This window comes from Pezoporus wallicus, unplaced genomic scaffold (assembly GCF_028554395.1).
Source record: "Pezoporus wallicus isolate ANWC-B61680 ecotype Strahan unplaced genomic scaffold, APGP_CSIRO_Pwel_v1 contig_2012, whole genome shotgun sequence".
Classification (NCBI taxonomy): domain Eukaryota; kingdom Metazoa; phylum Chordata; class Aves; order Psittaciformes; family Psittacidae; genus Pezoporus; species Pezoporus wallicus.
The window spans coordinates 2055247-2079336 of NW_026639840.1; the positions used below are offsets into that span (position 1 = coordinate 2055247).

The 24090-nt window shown below is 36.0% G+C and overlaps 1 protein-coding gene across 43 annotated transcripts in view; it reads right to left on the reverse strand.

Moving 5' to 3' along the window:
- The window catches only part of KCNMA1 (potassium calcium-activated channel subfamily M alpha 1), a 483481-nt gene that overhangs the window by 247088 nt on the left and 212303 nt on the right, over positions 1-24090 (reverse strand). For all 43 annotated transcript variants that reach the window (XM_057416305.1, XM_057416302.1, XM_057416303.1 and 40 more), the window contains one exon: positions 8432-8493. In XM_057416305.1, the coding sequence (XP_057272288.1) occupies positions 8432-8493 (62 nt within the window). The remainder of the gene's footprint in view (positions 1-8431; positions 8494-24090) is intronic.

Here is a 24090-nt window from a genome sequence, read left to right on the forward strand (position 1 = left end):
TCCTGTCTGTATTTCAAGTGCCTCACAAATAAAAGGATAACAATTTTGTAATGATCCATTACAGCTTTCTTTCTGTACACACTAATCAGGTCTTACAACTCCCTTTGTGAAGCTGGTGTTCTGTCAGGTCTGAGTGGTTTAAAAAAGGCGGGGGGGTGGAAGGGGGAAGGGTGGTAAGAAAGGTGGGATAATGATGTTCATTAAATTGTACCACCTATCTAAAAAAAAACTCAAAATGCCAACAAAGCAGGGGAAGGATGGGGAGCACGCAGGTATTCATGTTCACTTAAATGGGATTTCCTTTTTCTTTTTTTTTCTAGTGTTGTTGGATTCCAGCTCTCGTATTTACTGAAGAGAGAGCTTTTTCTTTTTTTTTTTTTTTAATCTAGTTGCTTTATTAACATGGCATAGTTGGCCCTGCAACTCTGTCAGAAACAACATATGCGTCAAAAGGGGAAAGAGTGTCCTTGCTGCAAGGAATTCTAATTTAAGCAGAAATGACTCATCAACTACTGGGGTGTCCCAAAAGCTACAATTTGTCAAGCTGTCAGGAGAAAAGGGAGGAAAAAAAAGGAAAAGACCTCACATCTTTATTTGTAACTACAGCATAAGAGGCAGAGGGTAAGACGCTGATTGTACCTTAAACTCCACTCTGAAAGGCCATCTTCTATGCAAACAATGTTTTGATAATGGCTATATAGTATTTGGTATCTTAAAAATCTCCTCGGAGCTATCGCCTCTTTTACTAGATAGATTGTCAATTTGTCCAGTGGTAAGCAAGAATTCTGTTAATTCAGTGTGCACAAATGATCTGTCTAAATGGAAAGAAAATATTTGCAGATCCATTGTCAGATGCTTTGTGATAGAACAAAAACTGCAGAAATTAATTTGAAAAGAGGAAAACGGTGAAAACTAAAGAAAGGTTCTAACCTGTATATCAATTATATACTGGCGTGGTTTTTAAAAGAATTTAGAAGCAATTGAAGAATACAATCTCACAGCAACGCTGGAAACACATCAACCAACACAGTATAAGTTTGTAAAAACAGTGAAGTGAACTGAGCAAGCCATAAATGTGACCTATACAGTTTCATTACACAATTTCATTACACAAACTGACCGCCAAATTAATGCATACAGTAGGTGGTGAAAATAAACACAGGACAGATTTCCTGAGAAATCTCTCTTGAGAAATCTCACTTGTTTCCAGTGAGAGCTACTGGAATTTAAGCCACAATTAAATGCTAGTACAAATTTTTTAATCCATATTCCTTAAATTGAGATCCAAGTCACTATCAAAAGAATGTGTATGTAAGTATAATAGTGTCAATGAAAATTTATTTTAGGTATACATATGTATAAATATGTATTTTCTATATTATTATATAATGGTGTCAAAATTTTATTCTTGATGTATAGACAGTAATAATTAGTAGATTGTAACGTAAACCACCATGTAACAATTTACTCTTCAGATGCAGCGTGACAAGTAGTACACAAGTATCGAATACATTTCCAAAATAATTTTATAAGACTAGCAAACTACAGGAATGTGAAACTGAGAAGATCTATTGTAATAATTTTTTCATCTCCTGGAGACACCATAAAATTGTTCCATGAAGTGCATTTTTAAGTCTACTTTCAAGTGACCAAGGGAGGAACATCTTATATTACTATTTATGGAAGGAAAAAACTAGCAGTAGCCTCAGTCCCTGCCTTCAATCAGAAAAGAAATGAATAGACATGGATAGAAATTAAAAAGGACATTGATTCTGGGGTTTTGAGATAATAGAGATCCTTTCACCACTCTGATTTATCTGGCTTCACAGACTTATGAATTCACGCAGAAACATAAATTGAGCATGGTATAAAAACTAATGCAAGATTTATGCAAGCAGGGCAGCAGAGGATAAACTACAGAATTTAAAACATATTTTAGAAGCATATATTTTCTATATATGCCTAATTATGCCTGACATCTGCTCTGTACCTTCAGGTGAAAGACTTTTACTCTTGTACAAATCAAACTTTGAGATCCTGCCCTAACAAAAACTAATGGAATTTAGAGCAGACAGGGACAATCTTCCCAAAACAGAGCAAGAAAGCAATAAAGACTGCCAGGTACCAACTACAAGGCAGCTGTCAACTTGCAATCCTTTTTGAACCCATGGCTTTTGATTTTTCTGTACACAAAAGCAGAAATAATTCACTGGGAAAAAAAAATGCAGTTTGGCACATAGGAGTGTTGTATGTCAGCTAGTGGTACCCAAATGCACTCAATCAACAGGCACTTGTTTTGAGAAAAACTGCCAGGTGAGGCAACAATCTGCTACAGTCTCTGTCAAGCAACTGTCTTACACCACCACTTGAGGGGTCAGGTATCCCACATAAAGCATAACAGCATCCAAAACCAAACCAGCAGAGACAAAAGAATTTGATTCAAAATCAGGTTATAACAGACATGCAAAGCTATGCTTTTAAACCCATTTCTTACAAACAGCCCCAGAACCACCGATATAAACTTTCTTGCCATGAATACCACTTGTCATGAGATGACAGAACTGACTTAGGACACAGTAAGGGAAAAATGAATTGTGTTCATTTTGCTCATATTTGTTAGATTTGTTATTCATTTTCAGAATTCTAAAAATGCTAACATCTAACATCAAATCCTCAGAAGCACTCCTGTGTGCCTACCTGTGGCCTCTTGATTAGTTAAAAAAAAATAAAATATTAAAAAACCTCAACCAACCAAAACACAAACTAACAAACAAACAAACAAAAAAAAAACACAAAAAACCCTCACTGATCAGCTACACTGAAAGACCAAAGTCTAATCTGAGTAATTGATTGTGACCTTGAACTGCAGAGCAGCATTTTCTAAAATGAGTCTCCCTTGGGCCAGAAAGGGTCACAGATCTTTCTTGTGCTTGGATCCACTTCGGTCTTTCAAGAATCTCTGAGTTTATCATCATAAATAATGGTGCTATGTCTCCCCTACGTCTCCCCTCCCTACATAACAAGGTGCTAAACAAATCCTTTTCTAACAACCACTCTTCATTACTTTATCTGTTACAAGGAAGTTTTCATCATTCCTGTTTTTCTCCAGACCCTCTCATTACTTTGTCTACATATTTCTGACAAAACAATGTAGAAAAAGCAGTGTGCTTTGAGGCCTTACCAAGGCTTATATTATTCTACTGCTGTTAGCTGAGAAATTTCACCCCTGTGAAACTTTTATTTTCCTTTCCACAAAAAATATGAAGCCAGGTTTTAGCGAAAAATCTGGCTCCTTTGAAAAACCTTGTTATATAAATATAGCTAACGGGCTATTCAAATTAGAAAACACTATTCACAGCTGAATTTCCTCCATATATCCTTTAAACAGAGAAACTAGAGAGCAGTATGTTACATGTCAGTAATTCATGTTTGTGTCCATATCAGAAGCAAATTTCTGACTATTCAGTAGACATGGGGAAGGGAAAACTAATGGAAAAAAAAACGACAGGAAATTTAGCCATCTAGCCCCTAAAAAAAATAATAACTAAATCTCAGATTCTTGAAAAACAGTACTGTTATTTGTCCATCTAATATTCTAATAGATACTGAAAAATTAAACCATGCAAGAACTGCCTCATGAAAAATGAGGACTCAGCTTCTTGAAGATCAAACTCTTAAGCCTGCTATGTTCAGTATAAACACTATTAATTCAAGTGACAGATATTTACATAAAGGCCTATCTGGCAATATTTTAATAAAAATAAAGTCACTAAATATCACCGTGTGTAAAAAGTTTTGTTATTTAAAATTACTGACTTATTATTGGAAAAGCAAAATTACACAAGCTTGAACTTCAGTCATTCCTTAGCATGAAAGTGGCTGCATCTGGAAAGCAGCTTTGCAGAAAAGGACCTGAGGGGCTTGATATACAAGTTCACTATAAGCCTTTGTAGTAATGAAGGTCAGCAGCATCCCAGGCTGCATAAGGAAATGTGTCTCCAGCATGAAGTCATAGTCACACAGGATTGAGAGCAGTGAAGGGCCACAAGGATGATCCAAGGTACTGGAACACTGTCATATGGGGGAGGCTGAGAAAGATGGGAATGTTTTGCCTGGAAAACAGAAGGCTCAGGATCTTATCAAGATGTATACATACCTGATGAAGCCTCCTGAAGCCTCCTTTAAGAGTAAAGAAAGCAGCCAGACTCCTCTCAGTGATAACCAATGACAGGACAAGAAGAAATTACATCAGCTGAAACACATGGAATTCCAACTAAACATAATTAACCCCCACACACACATTTTACTGGGAGGATGATCAAACACAAGAACAGGTTGCCCAGAAAGACTGTGGACTGTTCTTCATGATATTCAAAACCCTACTGAACAGAATCCTGGCAACCTTGTCTAGGTAACCCTGCTAGCAGCAGGAGGACTGGACTAAAAAATATCTCTTGAGGTCCCTTCCAATCTCAGTAATTCAGAGATTCTGCACCAAGACTGCTGAAATAAAGTTACATGTTGAAATGTAAGCTGAGTAGTACAATACTGAGAAAAAACACAAACAGAAGATAATGGCTTGTTTCCAGAACTGCATGTAGAAACCAGATGTGATTTATGCCACAAATTAATTCATTAATTTTTCATCTTTGAGATGTTTCCCAGAAATTTTGACCTTACTGAAATCTTTTACACGGTCTAACACTTAAGAAAATTCATCCCATTACAATTTCTCACTTCATTAAGGTTATGTATCATGCTTGATAAGAATTTCTGCATAATACCAAGAAGTCAAAAACAGTAGGCAAAAATTTCCCCAGAGATTGAGTTGCCAGTTATTATAGAAGAAAACTTTTTTTTTTTTTTTGCTATTTTATCTGAAACTCATTCATAGTATTTCTCATGCAATTAATTTGCAACAATTAATTTTGACCATTAAGCAAACACAATTTCCTGGCATTGATTAATAGAAACTTCACTGCATTGTTTTGTCTGAAGAAAATAGTGTATTTTTATATCGCCTACTTAGTGATTATGTACAACTAATGAAAACAATTATAATCCAATGTTGTTTCATCAATATCATAAATACAGGAGAATTTTCTTTATTTATGATTATAATCTAGCTGAAGAATACTAGAAAGTTTTATTAAGGAGTTTTACAATCTTCCTCAATGACTTAGAAAATTGGAAGAGTTATTCAGGTAGTGTTTTACAAATTTTATCCACGTATAATTTGCGAACTTGAGCTCTGAGCATGTCAGATCAAAAATGGAATCACTGCGTTAAGAGATGGATAGCACATAAAACATGCATATAATTTATACAAGTATGCCCCACTATATCCAACTTTTTTAATAATTCAAGATAGGTAACACTTAAAAGATAGCTTGCTGTATCTTAAGGGACAGATGTCTACCAAAACACATAGAAAACATGCAATTATACCTAATCTTTTTGTCCTAGACAGCTAAGTGCATACTAATACATGGAGGATAATAATCTAATTCCCTCACCCACTCCCTTGCAGCTTGTTTCTTTCACAATCCTGTTGTTGCTGGATTTCAGTGATAATTAACTCCATCTATACCTAACAAAGGCCCTCTACCTTACTGCTATTCAATTGCCCGTAGAGGCCATACATTATACTGCATACCCACCTGGCTTCAACTGCAGCATGCTATGAAAGCAATGAATCTTAGCTATGGACATTTTCCTATGAAACTTTGCAGAGCAATGAAGAAAATTAAAGTTCATTGCCACAAAACAGACATCCTTCTGCAAATTGCTCTTCAATTAAACCAACAATTGTGTGCACTCGGTTATCTATTACAAACACAGTGAAGATAAATTTAACCCTTACTTATGACTGAAAACCTTATTTAACGCTCTATCAGTTTAAAGGGTGGTGACAGAGTCTTATAAACCACACATTTTGTCATTTGCTGAGAATCAGGAGCAGGAACAACTTAGGTTATATTTCTGTTATAATAGTAAACCCCAAGTGATTTGAAAAAACTACTCAAGACATTTGTTCACATATTTAACCTGAATTTTCTTTATACTGGAGAATGGCACCTATCACTCTGTTTGACTACTGAGCAGTTAAAACCAAGATTTGTTTTTTGGAATTAACTCTATTTTTCCCTCTTTTTATTTAGGAGAGGTGGAGAGAACAAATCCAACTAGATTTACTTCAGCCTGGGACAAGGTTTATCAGCTCACACAAATGGACAGAAAATTAAAATGAACAAAAATTAAAAATAAAATCAAAACTGACAAGCAGTCTGGTTCTGCAGAGTGCCATGGTGGATTTGAATACTCTGTGTGAGACTGCCTGTATTATTTCCTTAGAATTCTCATTATGGAGGGAATGATACTTTTTTAATCTACTTGCCAAGATAGAGACTATTGTAATTTCAGCAATGGTAAATATCATCTAACAACATATCCTTGAACCAGATCCCAGAATTTAAAGTCAGCTTCTTCATCTCTATTCATGCATCATAAAAAGAAGTATATACATTAACTCAAATGTGTACTTAAAGTATGAAGGAATGCTCCTGTGGCTGCTTAGTGTGGGGCAATGAGTGTAGTAATACAAAGAAGAGTTTTATAAACATAATACTTTTGCATGAGTAAATTTCACTGTAAGTAGGAAGGGTTGACAGAAAGCTTAGTGCTATTTAAGTCCTACTTATTTAACTCCTCAAATATGAAGACTGAAATGCTACTTACAATCTGTACACACTTAAAATACTGGTAAATGCAATACTTAGAGCATAGGAGCCTGAATTGCAAAATGATACAGTATAGCTCTAAAACTGTTTACTGGAGCAGAAACTCCAATTGGTTTAAAACTGCACAACATATAAAATAAAAATAGATTCACAATACTTAAAAAAAAAAAAAAACAACAAAAAAACCCCAAACACCAAACCCTACACCAAAAAAAAAACCTACAAACTGAAGCTTACAATAAAATTTGCTAAAATATTGGGGGAGGGGGGTAGAGAGGAGGATCAAACCACTGAACTATCTCTAAGAACTGTATTTCTGATCATCTTAGACAGATTTTCATTTTTTTATACATCAGGCTAATAGGATTCAATCAAAATTCAGATGTAGCAGCATTGAATTGTTTGATTTACAACTGAAATTTCAATTGCTTTTTCCCTTAAAGGCTGTGAAACAGAAAGACTCGTCAAAATGTTCTGCAGATTAGTTCAGGTGATGTGGAAAAGCTGGATGATTTGTAATGAAAATATGACACTGGTATCTAAAAATACTTGATTTTTGGTGTTTACACAGACTTACTGAAGTACTCAGTTAAACATCCTATCTCAGACACATCTGTAAAAGGGCTAACATAGCCTAAACGTATGAGAAATATGTGAACTCTCTTGGGCAGTGACAGTCTGGATCTGCAATAAGATTCAAATAAATAATCCTCATCAGTCTTGTAGTATTTCTATAGATCATTTTGCTGCACTAAATCAAATACCTTTCACAAGATAAAGCAGCAGCAGTATCAAACAAGCAGTAAAGCCAAATATTCCAAGAGAACTTGCTAATGACACTTTCTCCCCTTGTGCTGTCACACAGCAAATTCCTCAGAGTATTTGTTTCCAATCCTCCCAAAATAACTGGATTCAACAGAACAATATTCTATTGAATCCCTTTTCTTAGAGTCTTCTGTGTTAGGCTACCCATTTGCCTTTACACTCTCCAGCTTGATATGAAAACAAGTGTGAAGTATGAACGATAACAAAGAGAAGATACCCATAGTTACACCAGTTTGTATCAAACCATCACATATCTCAAAAGGTGAGGAAGAAAGTTTCTATTGCCTGGCCAAAACTATTATACTGTATGATAAAGTTGGTGCAAATCTAAAAAAATAAAAAGTAAAAATATTAGTGAGATTGCTTTGCAGATGTTTACTGACTTACCTTATCTTGGGAGAAATCTATCAAACCCAGAAGTTGGAAATCTGAACAGATATGTGATACAATGCTCATAGTGTCTGATTATATTCAGAGCTTTTCAGAAGTGTTCTTGTCAGTGTCCTAGGACACTTTTTCCTCTGGCAAATATTCTTCCTCTGTATTACTTATCCTAGTCTTGAATTTTAAAGATTCCACATAGGCACAATGAACATAAACCCAATCATTTTGTAACAGTAGCTATATTTTCAACAAACAAAAGTAGTGTTTCTCTCTATTCATTCTACAGATCCAATGACTATGTTCAATACATTTTATAGATTTTTCCCATTCTCGAGTTATTTGGTAGACCATGCACTGTTATAAAATTCTTTGCACTCAGGTGATAACACCAAGCACTGATTTGATGTAGATGAATGGAGCAATTTAAAGATGTATAATTGCTGCAGGAAAGGAGGGAAAGGAAAATGTACTAGAATACTCACTTTGATGAATCTATGAAGTATATTACAAGAGCACCAATACTAAGAGCGAAGACTAAGACAACCTACAAAAGAAAAAAGAGAGTCATTATTTAACAGTGTTAAAGTGAAACATTCGTTCTTTTACACTATAAAAAAAAGAGAAAATATATAATAGACTTTTTTTTTTATTTCAGCTGTCATTTTCCTTAGAAAGCTACTCCTACTTGAATTTCAAATGCTATATGTTATCATAAAATGCTGTCTTGCATTGAAAAAGAGACACAAACTAGTTTAATCTTAAACCAGGGAAACACAGTATACAATTAGGTCCTAGATCCTGACCTCTTCTAAACTATATTATTTCATTTCAAACAGCAAGCAGTCTTACTACATGGCATTCAAATCAAACCACAGCTTTATCAGACCTATCCTTCAGGACTGCAGTAAATTCCTCCTCATTGGTACATAAACCAAGAGATGATAGATTAGACTGGATTACCATTTACATACATGACTGTGAAATCCAGAAGTGTAAGGCTCTATAAAAATCACATATTTACTCTGCAATCCTGTCTACTGAGACTATAGTTAACTTTCAAACAGGTTAAAACAATGGCTTGATGCAGCATGTCCTGATACAATGAATACATGCCTTGGGCACCTTGTAGTCCCAGCATTTCCACCCACCGAATCCAGTTTTCAAACCAAATAATTTTGTTAGGGCTGGCATCCAACCCTCATTAGCAAGACAGAACTTGCTTTTCTGGCTAGTGCAGCAGAAGCTGGACTAATGACATCTCCGTCTGTCTCTAATTTCTTTTTTCTGAACATAAAGCCAAAACAATCATCTCTTCTACTTGCTCCCAAAGATTTTCCAACACAGTGGGAAGATTTAGTTTCACAACCTATCCAAAGGAGGTCTACATCTACACAGGACAGCATAACTGAAATTTCTGCAATCAGTTTTTGGCTTGAGGAATCATGAAGTACACAACAGTTTCTGTATCCATTGTAACTTAGATTTCTGATATCCTTACTCGAGATTTCTCTCTCTTGAATACTGCCATCCACTGGGTAATTAGTAATCCGAAAACATGAACCCAATAAGCTATTTTTGTGTCTTAGAATGCAATTGTGCTGGAAGAAATCAGAAGAGATCCCCGTCTGCTGCATTGAGGATGGGTAACAGATGGAAAACTGTCTCCTGCAACTCATCTGATCTGCTGGTCCACAGAATCAAAACAAAATGTCCCTTAGTCTTTTGGAAGGCACATCTCAAGTAGCTGCTTATAAGTAATGACCCTTAAAATAAACCCAGAGAACTGATCACTTAAGATTGGGTTAACCAGAGTACTAAGGGGACATGCAGCTCCTCAAACTGCCAGTTAAAACATAAAATTAGATGTTATCGAAACAACGGCATGTGTGAAATAAAGTTGTGGTGCCAATCCAGTTCTGAAATGAGTAGATTTATTAATCTGTATGAACACCATAACTAATGCATACTACCACCACTATTGCTACTTTTCTTGACACTCTCAACTGTTCAAGCAACAGATAAGCAACAAAAAAAAAAAAAAAAAAAAAAAAATATTACTCTCCATTCAATACAGGCTTTAGAGGTTTTTCTGAAGCTGCTGTATTATGAAGGAGCCTGACAGTTATAGTGCAAGGGAATGTTCAATGTATTAATTTGCAAGGGAATGTTCAATGTGTTAATTTTAAGTAGACTTCCTGAAACAATAATATAGAAGTTTCTCTACTCTCAGCTATCACTCAATGCTGTAATGGCAGTATCTGAAGCAAAGTATAATTATATAACCAAATTCTGGAGCTCTGCACGGCCAAAATCAAACATGCACAGGTTTTTCAATAAAAGAAACTAATTTATTTTTTAACATTATTTTTAATGTAATCACTAGAACTTGTTAAAAAAATCGTATTTGACTGAAAGTTTTAATTAATTTTTCATTCCTTTTAAATCCTGCTGACCATAAGTTTTTGCTTTGTGAAATGTCTGAGAAAGAGTATTTTGCCTGAGTACAAGCATCCATTGTCTTATCTGATCTACTATCATTCAAATAATGACAGTCAGACTGTCAGGACTGAAGCATGAAATTCTTCAAATAACAGTTTTATTACCAAAAGTCTAAAATAATGTTAACATCTAGAGTTTGAATCTTATTTCACTAAACTACAGTATTGATCAGATGTGTACAGGTGGTGCAAGGTGAAAGCTATTAAATCCATATCAACCATTAGGAGACTCACCATCTCATAACAAACTCATGTGGTGAACTAGAACTTGTGAATTATCATCTGGTATTATACTCAAATTGTGATCAGCAGTCATCCCAAGGCCTGTTTTTCTCTGAATTAAGTTACTGGAAATTAAATTGATTGTGCACAGCCCGTCCCATTCACTGCAGTATTCCAAGCCACAAACAACCACAGTTTGAAACTGAATCAAACCCATTCCGCTGCCTAGCTCTAAATGTATTATCAATACATTTCAGTTGTAGTCTTCATATATATTAAAAAAACTAAAATAAAATAAAAAGTTAGACAAGGTGTTGTGGGCTCTGGGAATACAGAGCTTATATTTTTGGTGAAAATTCTGATTTGACCCAAACCAATTTTAAATATGGCTATTCAATCTTCCACAGTTTAAAGTCAAATATTAATGGTCCTTTTTTTACCCTACATTTTGTGGAATCATTTATATACTGAACTGAAGAATGCTGAAATGACCATTTAATGCTGAAAATGAAATTGGAGAAACTAAACTTGTAATCTGTTCGGGACTCTATGACACTCTCACTCTTTCAAATTTTGTGAAGTACACAAGTAAATCTAGACTTTATTTTCTATTTCACATGACAAGGCTAATGTTACAGCACCTAGGAGTCTCCTAGAACAAAACCAGCATGACTGTAAATCAGCTTTGCATTTTAATTATATCCAATCCCTTAATCATCACTGTGCTTGTGCTGCCTAAATAATGTTCCATAGACTTTGGATAAGATCTTCCAAGACACTTAAGGAATTATGATGTTCTATGACAATTCATATAACTATCACTAAAATGCAAATATCTAAATTTTGCAAGAAGCTCCAGATTCCCATGCTACACCAAAGAGTGAGACAAGTATGCAAAACTATACCATATAATATACACTATAATAAATATCTGATTTTAAATCAAGGCTTTATTTCCTCTTCTATTGCCCCAAAACACACATCTAACATCACAAGTCATAACATCTCCAAAAATCACAGAAAGGGTACCAGAAGAGAATAGAATCCTAAACTCAATTTTTATCCTGCTTGCAGAGAAACCTATTTTTCCTTTTCTAAGAGACTGAAGTATTAAGCTGAACCTCAATACATCAAGAGTGTGGAAAAAGCAAGGCCTGAACCAATCAGGTTAGAGTAAAATTTTAAAAATGAAAACTAACACCCTTCCATGCGATATAAACACATTTGATAGAGTCTCAGATTGAAGTTATTTGCTGTATTACCATCTAAAAAAGCTGAATACATCCTGGTTATTCAGATCCAAGGGAACAATCAATTATTCTAGATTGAGATTAAAGTCCTTGCTAAATTGTCATGGGAGTTAACATCTATTTTGTGGAATTGACTGTGCTTGAAGAGATATGGACAAAGTCACAGCAACTAGAATCTAAGAGTTGAAAAAAAAATGTATGGTTGTGAATTGTTGCCTTTTTTGTTAATCAGGCCATGGAGAGAAGCTTGCTTGCTCTGTTTATAATTCCAACGCATTTGGCACAACATTGCAATTGCTACACATCTATTATCATTTCTCTTCTTCTGGAAGGAAAGAATCTTTTAATTCATAATAACTTACTGTTTGTTTAAGATTGAGAAATATGAAGTCATGTGCTAACAGCTACACTGACTAAGCACTTAGTATCAAGTTTAAAATAAACACCAATCTAATTAAAGGGCAGAGGGGGGAAAGCATAGAATAGTTGCTGCATATTCTTAAATCTTTCCAAAAATACCAAAACCCCCACAAAACAAACAAACAAACAAAAACAAAAAAAAACATACCCAGCCACATATTTCAACAAAAGTGTACAATGCTTTTTTGAGGTAGGAGTCAGAGAAATTGCATATAAAATCTACTTAAAGAAAACTGTAAAAAAGTTTTGCTCTCCACTGTTGGCAGGATGCTCCAGATGAGCTTTGACTGCTCTGTTGCAGTCAAACTGCAGTCAAACTTTATGCATCCATATTAAGGACAGAAAAAAAGGAGGGGGAAAGGAAGAATCAAAAAAATTAAAAAATACAGGGAAAGTACAGGCATTGAGAAAATACTCTCAAAAATAAGCCACCCTAACCGAAAGCGGATGAGACCACCTCCCGGGATCGAGCCTATGCAGTCAAACGCTGCCCGTGACAGACCAAGAGGTGGCGCTATTTCCCCTAGCACAGCACGGAGGTGCTGTCCGGCCGGGGCTTAGAATGCCCGGTGCGGGATAAGGCCGCTCCCGTCACAGAGGTGAGCTACAGTTAATACGCCCTTAACGAGTAATGCGAGGACTCTAGAGCAGGAACTTTAGTCTCTGGTTATTCTGTAACGTCTGAACGAAGGAGAACTCGCTTTAGTTTCAAAGGCAAATTCTTGAAAAACTGAACTATCTAAACATCATTAATACAAAGTAGCACAGATCTCAAGAGGTAAAGCCAGAAATAAAAAATTAATAAGTGTCTATTGTTATTTTTCTCTCAACATTAATTATTAAAATAAAAAGTACACAATGAAAAGAAAAACCTTCCAGGAATTCCATAACCCCTAACACTTCACAGCACCAGGGAATCCTTACTCTGTTATCTGATGACAATCTGTTGTTATGTACCACTCTTCAGAAATGTGTGACTGAAACTCTAATTATTCTCAGTTTAAATTTTTCAGCCCTAGGGCTACTGTACTTAGACTGTATTAAGTTGTTCATTATTAACATTTGCAGAATTTAATTTTAATTTCTACATCCATGCAGCAAATTTTGTTAATGACCTACTCAGGTTTTTCATGTGATGCTTTAAAATAAAGCTCTATTAACTTTTATATTTCAGATTACTTAAAACGAATACAAATTATTTTTTATGACATAAAGCTGCATCCTCCAGGATCCACTTACTTCACAACACTAAAGTCTGCATTTGCATAAAGAACATTAAAATTTTCACTAAAGTTTGCACTAGTTTGCATTAGTAAGATGTCAAAAGCCTGAGGTTTCGATAGAATCTGAATGAAAATTTATATAGTTTAAATATTTAAACAAACAAAAAAACCCAAACAAAAATAAAACTGAAAAAACACAACCTTCCTTAAACCCTAAAAATATATACCAATTGCATTTCTTTTATAGACAGACAGAATTTAGTTTTCTGGACATCTTAGGAATGAAAACCTGCGTTTCTGAGAACACAAGAGCTGCAAATTACATTTCAGAAGTGGGAATTTCTTAATCCTTGCTGGGCAATCTCTGTTAATTTGCAGACTCTAGGATATGCACCAGCATCTGTGCACTTACTTAGACTTAACAAAAGTAAGACTTGCTCAAGTCTAGACCATAGAAGAGCCAAAATGGCTTACTTACATTGATGCCTCACTAGCTGATACCCTATATGCAAACAACAAAATTCCAGCATTCCATATAGGCAAAGACATAAGTGGTAAGAAATTATGCACTACAGCTGATATAAACAGCTAAGCAATTAATATCTCTTAGGTTACTATAAATACAAATATTTACTATAATGCAATATAGATTCTTGCTCTAAACCTAGAGGTCTACACCGGGGTTTTTGGTAGCACTTCATTCAGATATTTTCATTACCATTATCTTTGGACATATTGCAGTGACCTAAAGGAGCTGCAAGACATGAAACTATACAGTTCATTAGCTGATCCAACAAAATGGTCTTCAGAACATTGTGATTTGTTAAGACAAATATAATGTTATAAATACTTTCATAGCAATCAATAGTAAGTTTCCGCTTGGAGATTTCTTTCCCACTGTACCCTGCTGGTACCAAGGAGTAAAGCAGGAGTGAGGATGGCTAAAATCCTCCAGCAGGAGCTAGAACTATACTCTGGATGGAGCTGTACACACACTTTTCTCTGGGCTTAAATACATTGTCTTGTCTCCAGTCCTTCTGCCTCCGCTTCTTTACCTGGTCCCTCCCAGGCCAATGAATAAACCGATAAAGGCAAAAGTACAAAAGATCCACCACCTACTCTATGAGGTCATGGATTCCCAGGTGCTCTTAGAAGGTCACTCTTAGAAGGTCACTCATTCAGGTTTGCAAGATCATAGAATCAGAGAATAGTTAAGGTTGGAAAGTACCTTAGGATCACATAGTTCCAAGCTCCATGCCATGGGCAGGGACACCTCACACTAGACCACATCATCCAAGATTCCATCCAGACTGGCTTTGAATCATTTCTTATTGATTAAATCCCCTCTTAGCACCTTTCAGAATAACTGTATACAATGCCAGCTTCTCTCTGAAGAAACCTATCTAGCCATGCACCACTAGTCATGAGTGGCCTTTCAAGAGCAAAACAGGAAATGCAATCAAATGAGGGCTGAAGTGGGTGAACAGGAGAAGGTAAAGTGATAAAATAATAAAAAGATAAAAAAAGATTCTGTCTTGTTGCTACTAGAAATAAATAATAAATGAAAATTTCAAACAGGGATTCTACAAACCTGTGATTTTTTTATGTTTGTTTACCTTTTATTCACAAATACAGGGAAATAGATTTTGCAGTTAATATATTCCCTATATAAGAGGCATGCTTGATGGAACATACTATGAGGAAGCAGCAGTGATGTACGTATTGGTTCTTATGCAAGTATAGGCAAACAACAAATTCTACAGTTAGTACCTGTTAACAACAGGATACATGCTAACAGGTATGAATCCTAAGGGTTCTGCCTGATGGGTCATAAAAAAACTGTCTCAATGACTTGTTGATCCTGCCATTTTGCACACAGAAAGGCAGGTGGTGCCAGGGTGACTTAAAAAAAAAAAACACAAAAAAAAAGCCACACAAAAAAAAAACAAACTTAAAACCTCCCTCAAAACCACATTTCTACTATTTTTGCCACACTTTGAATGTCAGCTAGGATTTAAGATCCAGTTCTAGAAGGAACTAAGCACCTCCAAGCTAGATAGTGAGCAACCCCATCTTTCAGGGAAATCAAGTGCGCACAACTCTGAAAACCCTTTACTAACTTAGTTTTGACCCTGAAGCAATTAAATTACTAAATCCAAACTTCGCAACTTTGATAGCCACATTGAAAAAATTCTCAGAAACGCAGACTTGAAAATGTTTGCATGCAAGATATATCCTTTCAATTACATTTTCTACTTTTTGAATTTCTTTATGTTTGTTACACTATAAGGAGTTAACTGAAAACTTAACTGGCTATTAAATTCTATAGTAACTAAATTAGGTACCCACATGTGTTAAAAAGAGTACGGAAAACTTTGGAAGCTTTAAGAGACTCTGCTATATAAATTTTTCGCTTTGGCAAAGTTCATATAGACTTACAATTTACCAAGAAAAGCTAAAGTTTATCCAAAAAGGAGGTGCAGGGAAGTGACAAGTGACTATTTGATAAACCAATACACAGTAAAGTCCCAGTGAACTTCTCTAGGAAGATTCATAGCACAGAGGTCATTTTAAAAACAAAAGGTAGCACTAAAATAGGTCAGCATGAGCTCCAGATGATGATCATGAGTAATCAGAAGGCTTGGTTATTGTCCCTAGTTCTGCCACTCACATGGTGTGTGACCTAAAGGGTGTTACTTGACCTCTCCAGGCTTCCAGTTCTTCCTCTTGCTTTCATTTGTCAAGGATACTGCATGTCAACTCATTAGGGCAACAGCTATCTTTCATTACAGGTGTTTGCAATGGATCTAGCACAGCTGAAACCTCTACTGTTGCCTCAATAATAGTATTAAGCCACATGTTCAGTTCCCATATATTGAATTTAGGCATCAGAGGAATAATTTGAGTGTTAACCTGGAATGTACTGGTAAGATGCATGGTAAAGGCCTGAATCATTGTGAGCGTACCTAACTATATAACCTCAGTAAGTAATTAACATAACAGGTCACTGTTAGTAGCATATGTGGCATCTCTGAATAAAATCACAGTGAGCTAAATTAGCAAATTCAGCCTCTCTGCCACCGCCTGCATTTTATTCTCTCTCCAATAAGAGATTCAACTCCCTTACGCATGCATTAAAGGACTACCTCTGATTTGGGCAGACTGCTTGAAATTAAGAAGAGTCTTTCTTATTAAAGGGGTATGGTGGGATCAAAATTCAGGAACCATCAGAGTAGACATCAAACTCAGGAATATGAAAAATCAAAGCAGAAAATAAACTAAAGAAAATTAGTATCTTAATGCACTTTTGTTATCCACACATTTCCAATCTCATTTGAGGAAAAATTTTTTAAAAAGAATTTTAAAAAGGAATTTTTAAAAATGAAGTATCTTTGCTATGTTTGTTTCTGCACATGTTTGTAATATATGTACTATTTCAGCTCTATTTTTTCTTTATACAAAGTGGTATTTTTCCCCTCGACTTTCCACTGACATATTGACAATAAAATGAAAATTTCTTTTCAATCAATAAAAAGACTGAGATTTTCTAATTAGTGAAAAAATACAAGACAAAAAGTACCATCTGTTAATGGCACTCTGTAGCTTGAAGTTAATTAGGTTTGCTGGGAGAGTGCCTGGAAATATGATCAACTGAAGTGTTTGCAACTTTTCCAATTCAGTATTTAATTTCATTATTAAATACCAACAACAAAAAAAAAAACAAAAAAAACACCCAACCTGCAGTACTTTCTATCACAATGTGCTCTCTTTCACAGCTCTAGAGCATGGTCTTCTTGTCACATACAACACAGCAGGAGAGCCGCACTCATAATGCTGGTTGATTAATCACAATCCCACCCCCAGTGCTAGGCCTGGGGAAAGACTCTGCTTATTGTTTCATGCCCTGAAATGCAGTATATGATAATTAATTTTTTTGTTTCTCTGTTCCCATGTTTCAGTTGTGACAGAAGGCTTTTTATCTCCAGATGAGTAATTGTAAATAAATAACTTCAGGTGGAACAATTTGTTATAGTAATACCTCTTCCCACCTCTGGATAAAGAACGTGATAGAGGTAAGTGAGATAAAGAAGCAAGCAAAGACTTTAGCATTTTCTTGCATAGTGCCTACACAAAAAAATATCAACCTCTGCAGAAAACACCAAAAAGCACAAAAGTGCACTAATTTATGGAAAAAATAAAAGTGACAAGATATTCCCCCAAAATAATAAACAAAATATGCATAATTAAATTAGAAGATAATCTAATTACAAAAGCTCAACATCACGGAAATTAATCACCTGCAAAAAAAAAAAATCAAATAAGGTCTCTATCGTAAAAAGTAATCATTTGCCAACAGTTAATCCACCTCTGTATATGGAATGCCATAATGCAGAACTGAAATTTAATGTAACAAAAATATATATACGGGCAAATGCTGAAGCACCTCTTCTATGAAGACAGCCTGAGGGAGTTGGGCTTGGTCAGTCTGGAGAAGAAAAGGCTCTGGGAAGACCTTACAACAGTCTTCCAATACCTAAAAGAGGACTACAAAAAAATTGGAGAGGGACCTTTTACAAGGGCTTGTAGTGACAGGACAAAGGGGAATGGCTTTGAACTGAAAGAGGGGAGATTTAGATTAGACATTAGGAAAAAAAATTCTTTACTATGAGGGTGATGAGACCCTGGAACACACCTGTTCCAGGAACCCCCAGAGAAGCTGTGGCTGCCCCATCCCTGGAAGTGTTCAAGGCCAGGTTGGATGGGGCTTTGAGCACCCTGGTCTAGTAGAAGGTGTCCCTGCCCATGACAGGGGAGTTGGAACTAGACCATTAAAGGTATCTTCAAAACCATTCTGTGACTCTATGATGATTCTATGCAGTCTTTTTAAATTAGCTATTTTCTATCTCTTAATTGGTATTTGTTTAAGACAAAAAAAAATCCCAATCCCAAGCAAACTAATGTCACTGCTGCTCTTCTCTTTACCTCAATATACTGTACTCTCATGAGCAATTTGTTAAACGAACAACAACATATAAGAACATCAAAGGAAAAAACAAGACAGAAACCAAAGAACGGTGGGAAAAATGCCAGAAAATAGTAATATAATAGCGTAAAGAAGATGATGTGCTTTTTAAACATCGAAACCAGAAACGTATTTCTGGACATTCTGGAGTAAAACGAGACTAGCAAGTGGTGTCAGGAAAGAATAAAGTTGCAAATGTGGACTTTTGGAGAATTTAGGCCTTATCCTGCAATCCATAGTTTTTGTTACACTATTTTATATATATATTAACACTGCTAAAAAGAACTTTCAAGCTTTATCGCCATGTCATGAGAAATAACTAAATGGAACTACATTTCTTTGTGAATGGATCACTTCAATAATTATATTTAATGAAATTATTTACCTTAAACATTCAAATTGATGCTAGATCATATGTCAGACGAAAGGAATCACCACATTCCTGTCATTTGACATTAGAGTCTAACATGAACCTACATGACAGACAGTTATGTCAATAGAGTTTGGAAGAGGAATTAGAGAAGTACTAATAAAAAGGTGCTACACTTCCTCTTCTTATGGTTTTCTGATTGAATGTGTTTGGTAAGTTTGTTTACTCAGATTTGCTGTTACTATTTCTAAATTTTCAAATAGCAGAACTCCACAAACTCAGAAAAATTACCTCCCTTTCAATTGTTTAGGTTCTTAGTCACAAGAACTCACACTAGAGCAAAGGAGGATGCAGCTGTGGAATTATTCTCTGAAACAAAAACAAAAGCTCCTGGCGTCAGTAAAGCCTCATAAAATTTCATTTAAGAAAAAGACTGAATGAAGAAGAGATGGTCAAATCATTTAGCATAAAAAATCAAGCATTAGAATGCTTGTCAAGAAACGTACTTTGAAACAGTATGAAAACAACACACAGTCTTCAGAAAGGAAAAGAATCACTGCTAAATGCATCTAATTGCAAAAATGGTTTTCTGCTGCAGTACTCAACACTACAGCCCTCATCTTCCATTTAACATTACCTTAATTTTTTTTTAATGTAAAGATCATTTCCAGAATTGTAGTATTTCTACTTTCTTTTCCAGAACAGAGTATATCAACTGCTGAGACATGGCAGTGAATGAAGCCTTCTATTCATCGGTCTAATTCTACTGTACGTCTAGGAAAATCTGTAACTGTTCCAGATTGTTCTAAAGAGAGGTAACCTTCAACAACATGACTCTGTTTAATAGGGACCACTATACCTTCAGAGATTTGCACAACAATTTGCAGAAGCTCACTGTACCTCAAGTCACACTGTCTACTCAGTGATTAGGCACAGCTTACTCTTAACTACATCTGAGGCTTTTTTGTGGCAACTGAACAAAATTTCAAACCCTGGACATCAATGAACAAAATCAATGTGAGGAACCCATGCTAAATAGGAAGGGGAATAACTATTGTTGCTGAAGTTAAACAACATAGTAGTTTTGAAAGTCACCTTTGTAAACTTGTTTTTTTCTCCCTTTTCTCTGGTATTGTTTTGTCCTTCAGTCATTTTGACAAAATTGATAGTTTTGACTGATAGCCAGAGGAAAACATCTCTCATAGAAATCTGCTTTGGAGACTAAAAAAATCGACTTTTTTTGATCATTAGAAATAAATCTAAACCTATGTAATCACCCAGCTTTATATGAGAATTTGTGAATACAAAAAAGCTGCCTTTAATTAGTGTACCAAAGAAAACTATAGAAAGAGCAAGTCTAAGAAGTGACTGTAAATTGTAGTACTGACTAAATTTTAGTCATTGTACAGACTTGTCTGATAATTCTATACAAGAGCATATACCTCAGCTTACCTGAAAACAGAAAATAAGACCATCATAATACTTTTCCAGTGGCTACTTGAAAATGTAATTCCAATCAGAACTCTCAGTTTCTCACAGCAATATAGACGATGTGAGCTATTTGGATTTTAGACTAATTTGAACTGAAAAGACTGCCAATTAATTCTTTGACACAGTCATTAATCATGAGATACAAGATCTCTACATAATTAGGTGATAAAATTTAGCAATTTCACTGGAGCAGATAAAACTGAAGCAGACAAGTGTTCAGGGTTGTGGCAGTCTTGGTTCATTGGGAAGTATTCACTTATGTTAAGAGTGACAGGCTTTGGAAGCAAGCTGAACAAACGTTCATATAGTTGTTTCTGCTCCTTTAAAAATGAGAGCATAAGTTTTCCTTTTATATTATATAAAATCTGTGTAAACAGTTAAATGCTATATTTACTACAGGTTAAATCTTGATTCACAATTCGCTACAAGGCTGTACTGTTACATGAAGGTTTCTTCACACTATTATTTCAGAGAAAGGCATGGAAGCCTTTGATACCATTAATTACAGGCACTGGTGATCTCCATACTGTAATCATAAAGAAAATGTGGATGGTATGAGTATTGTTAATCTGGAATTATGATTCAACGTAATGTGCCAAATGATGAGAAATTCATGTGAGGTATGAAATGGGATCAATGATTTGCAACTATCACTAAAGACCAACACAGAAAACAAATTCTGTAGCAAGCAGTGACGTAGACAATGATGTAGCAAGCAAAGGTACACAGTTATTTTTACACAACAAACCTTTACTTGTGGGGTTTTTTTTTCTTTTTTTTTTTTTGAGGGGTATGATGGAAAGAGCAGTTTCTCTGTAAGGATTCAAAGACTGATTTATTCGGCAAACACGGATTTTTTTCTGTGTTGGTATGTGGCTATAATTCTGACACTGAAAGCATTTTTATAAGCTTTTTTAATATGGTTTGAAGATAAAAATCATATAATCATATGATTAAAGGCTTGCAGAACCAACTTCCAGTGTTACATTCCCTAATAGTCTTGTTTACTGCCCTTGCTTTTAAAAAAGATCCAGCAGTGACCACTAAATCTATCCTTGAAACCAGCTGTTACCTCACCTGACCTTTTTTTTTGCTATGTCAGGTCCTTCTTATTTTTACAGACTCCTTCCAAGACTTTTGAAAGTCATCCCTTCCTCTGGGTCCAGAGTCTTTGCTTCTTTACCTGGCTTTGCTAGTCTGTGGTATCTCCCATCAGCATTCTCATGCTTCTTAACGACACATTTTTGAGGATGGAGACCTAGCAAACTGCCTGTCTTCCTGCATGCTTTACATGGTCCCTTGTGAAGGTGTAAGACTGTAAAGGCTACTGAGTTTCATTCTGGAATGGTCTTATTCACAGTCATAAAAAACAGAGGGCGGAGAATGAGGAACATATAACTTCAGCTTATGTTCTGCCTCATTAACTGTCAGGTGGTACATATTTTTTCCCCTTTTCTGCATGCTTGAGTCAGCCTGGCTATATTCTCTTTCTGAGGAACTACAAGGACATTTATTCAGCAAACACCAAAAACCAAAATCGGACAAACCACCAGGTAACCACATACCCTGGCCATAGAAATTTATAAGAGGTAATGCTGCAACTCCAAGTCTTTATGTTAGTATGAAGTTTTAGTTCACATTTTAAAATATTATAGAATGAATAAGCAGAAGGTACAAGTACATACTGGATTTATGGAATTATTTTTTAGGTGTTGGAAGAAAAAAAAAGAAAAGTATACCTTGGATGAACTAGGGAAAAATCTAGCAGCGGATTTTGTGAAATAAAAACGTTTTCTCTGAGCAAGTAGTGCAGAATCTGACTGATATTCTGGCCAAGTAAATTACCCCACTGAAGTATAAATCCTCTTCCCTTTTTTACCGTGTGCTTTCCTACCCTCTGTCCTCTAACTCTACTTACTATTGATCTTCTACACAGATTCCATCCTATGTTGCTTTATTCAAAAAATGTTTTATTTTAAAATAGGTCACCTTTATAGAATCGATTCTAGAGCAGAAAAATTGAAAGCAAGACACAGGGAAATTATCTTTTAAACACATGCTTTTTAGATGTAACAGCAGTATAAGTCTGGGATGAAAAGTGTCACTCTCCCAGCTGTAGGCCCAGCTGCAACACCAGACCCACTTCCTTGATGCTCAGCCTCCCCTAAAGACACTGCTGTTGTTCTATTTCAGTGAGTGAAGGAAAATGTGCTAGATGAAAGAGGAGTACCAGCAGCCGGTGGGCTATCTGGTTTTGCACCAAACCAAGATCCCATCAACCCCGGGCTCTGCCAATGGGCTCCCCCCTCCACTGAACCAGCTCACTGTACATACATGCACCCGCTGCACCAGACCAAAAAGTGGAAAAACACAAGAAGAAAATCAAATGTAATCCAGTATTACTTGACAAATGCTTATACCAAATCTGCAGATGAAGAGTATTTATATTCTAGTGATGACACTGCACAAGAAAAAAAAAGTATCAAGTACTAACAAATTGTTTTCTCAACAGCTTCGTTAACATGCTTCCTATCTGATTCCCAGACAGAGCTGGGAGAAAGAGGTTTCAGCATTCATAATTTCAAACATTAAATTAAGTTAAAATTCCTTTTGCTGACTACCTAAAAATTCAGAGTGCCTCTCTGATCAAAACAATCTTATGACAAAGACCTATGTAAAAGTGTGCCAAAGCAACTGAACACTACTGACTCAGAAAGGAAGTCCACCTACTGATTCATTAACATGACTGCCAGCGGCACCGATGTATTCTTGGAGATCTCTTGTTTAAGCAATTTCTCAATTCATAGTTTGGTTTCTTACCATGGTTCCAGGTATACTAAATACCAGGAAGATGAAACACACATCCTTATCTGCTTACATACCTGACTTGAAAGCTGCAGCTTTTTCCTAACTTCTAGAGCCACTGTAGGATGTCACTAATAACAAGTACATGCTGCAGGGCTATTCCATGACCAGAAGGACAGGCTTTTTTGAATGAGCAAAGCCTTTGTTAGAGTAGGTGGCAGAGACAAGGCAACCCTGAGACAGGTGCTTTGACACTGGCAGTGGAGCCGCAAACTGTACATTAACAGAGCAAGCTGTTTTATTTTTCTTCCAGTTTCTTGGTGGATTAGAAGCAAATGACTACTGTGCTGAACATGTAGAGCACTTGTCTGGACCATGTTAACTCTGTTTTACGTATTTTCCCAGAACAGAGCTCTTTGTGTGATTCAACAGAATTTAAGCACAGCCCCTTTATTTGCAAAAAAACAGTAGTCAGTAATTAACCTTCTCAAACCTGCCAATCTGAAAAAAAGCAAGTCTGTGCAGCCAGGGAGATCTGCAATTAGGGACATTACTGTGGGTGTTTGCTACAGGCTTCTGGACCAGGGCAATCCCAGGCCCCTCTGCCAGCATGAGACACTACTTGGAGTACTGTCTACAGTTCTGGTGTTCTCAACGTAAAAAGGACATGGAAATGTTGGAACAAGTCCAGAGGAGGGCCACGAGGATGATCAGGGGACTGGAGCACCTCCCGTATGAAGACAGGCTGAGAAAGTTGGAGCTGTTCAGGCTGGAGAAGAGAAGGCTGCGTGGAGACCTCATAGCAGCCGTCCAGTATCTGAGGGAGCCTACAAGGATGC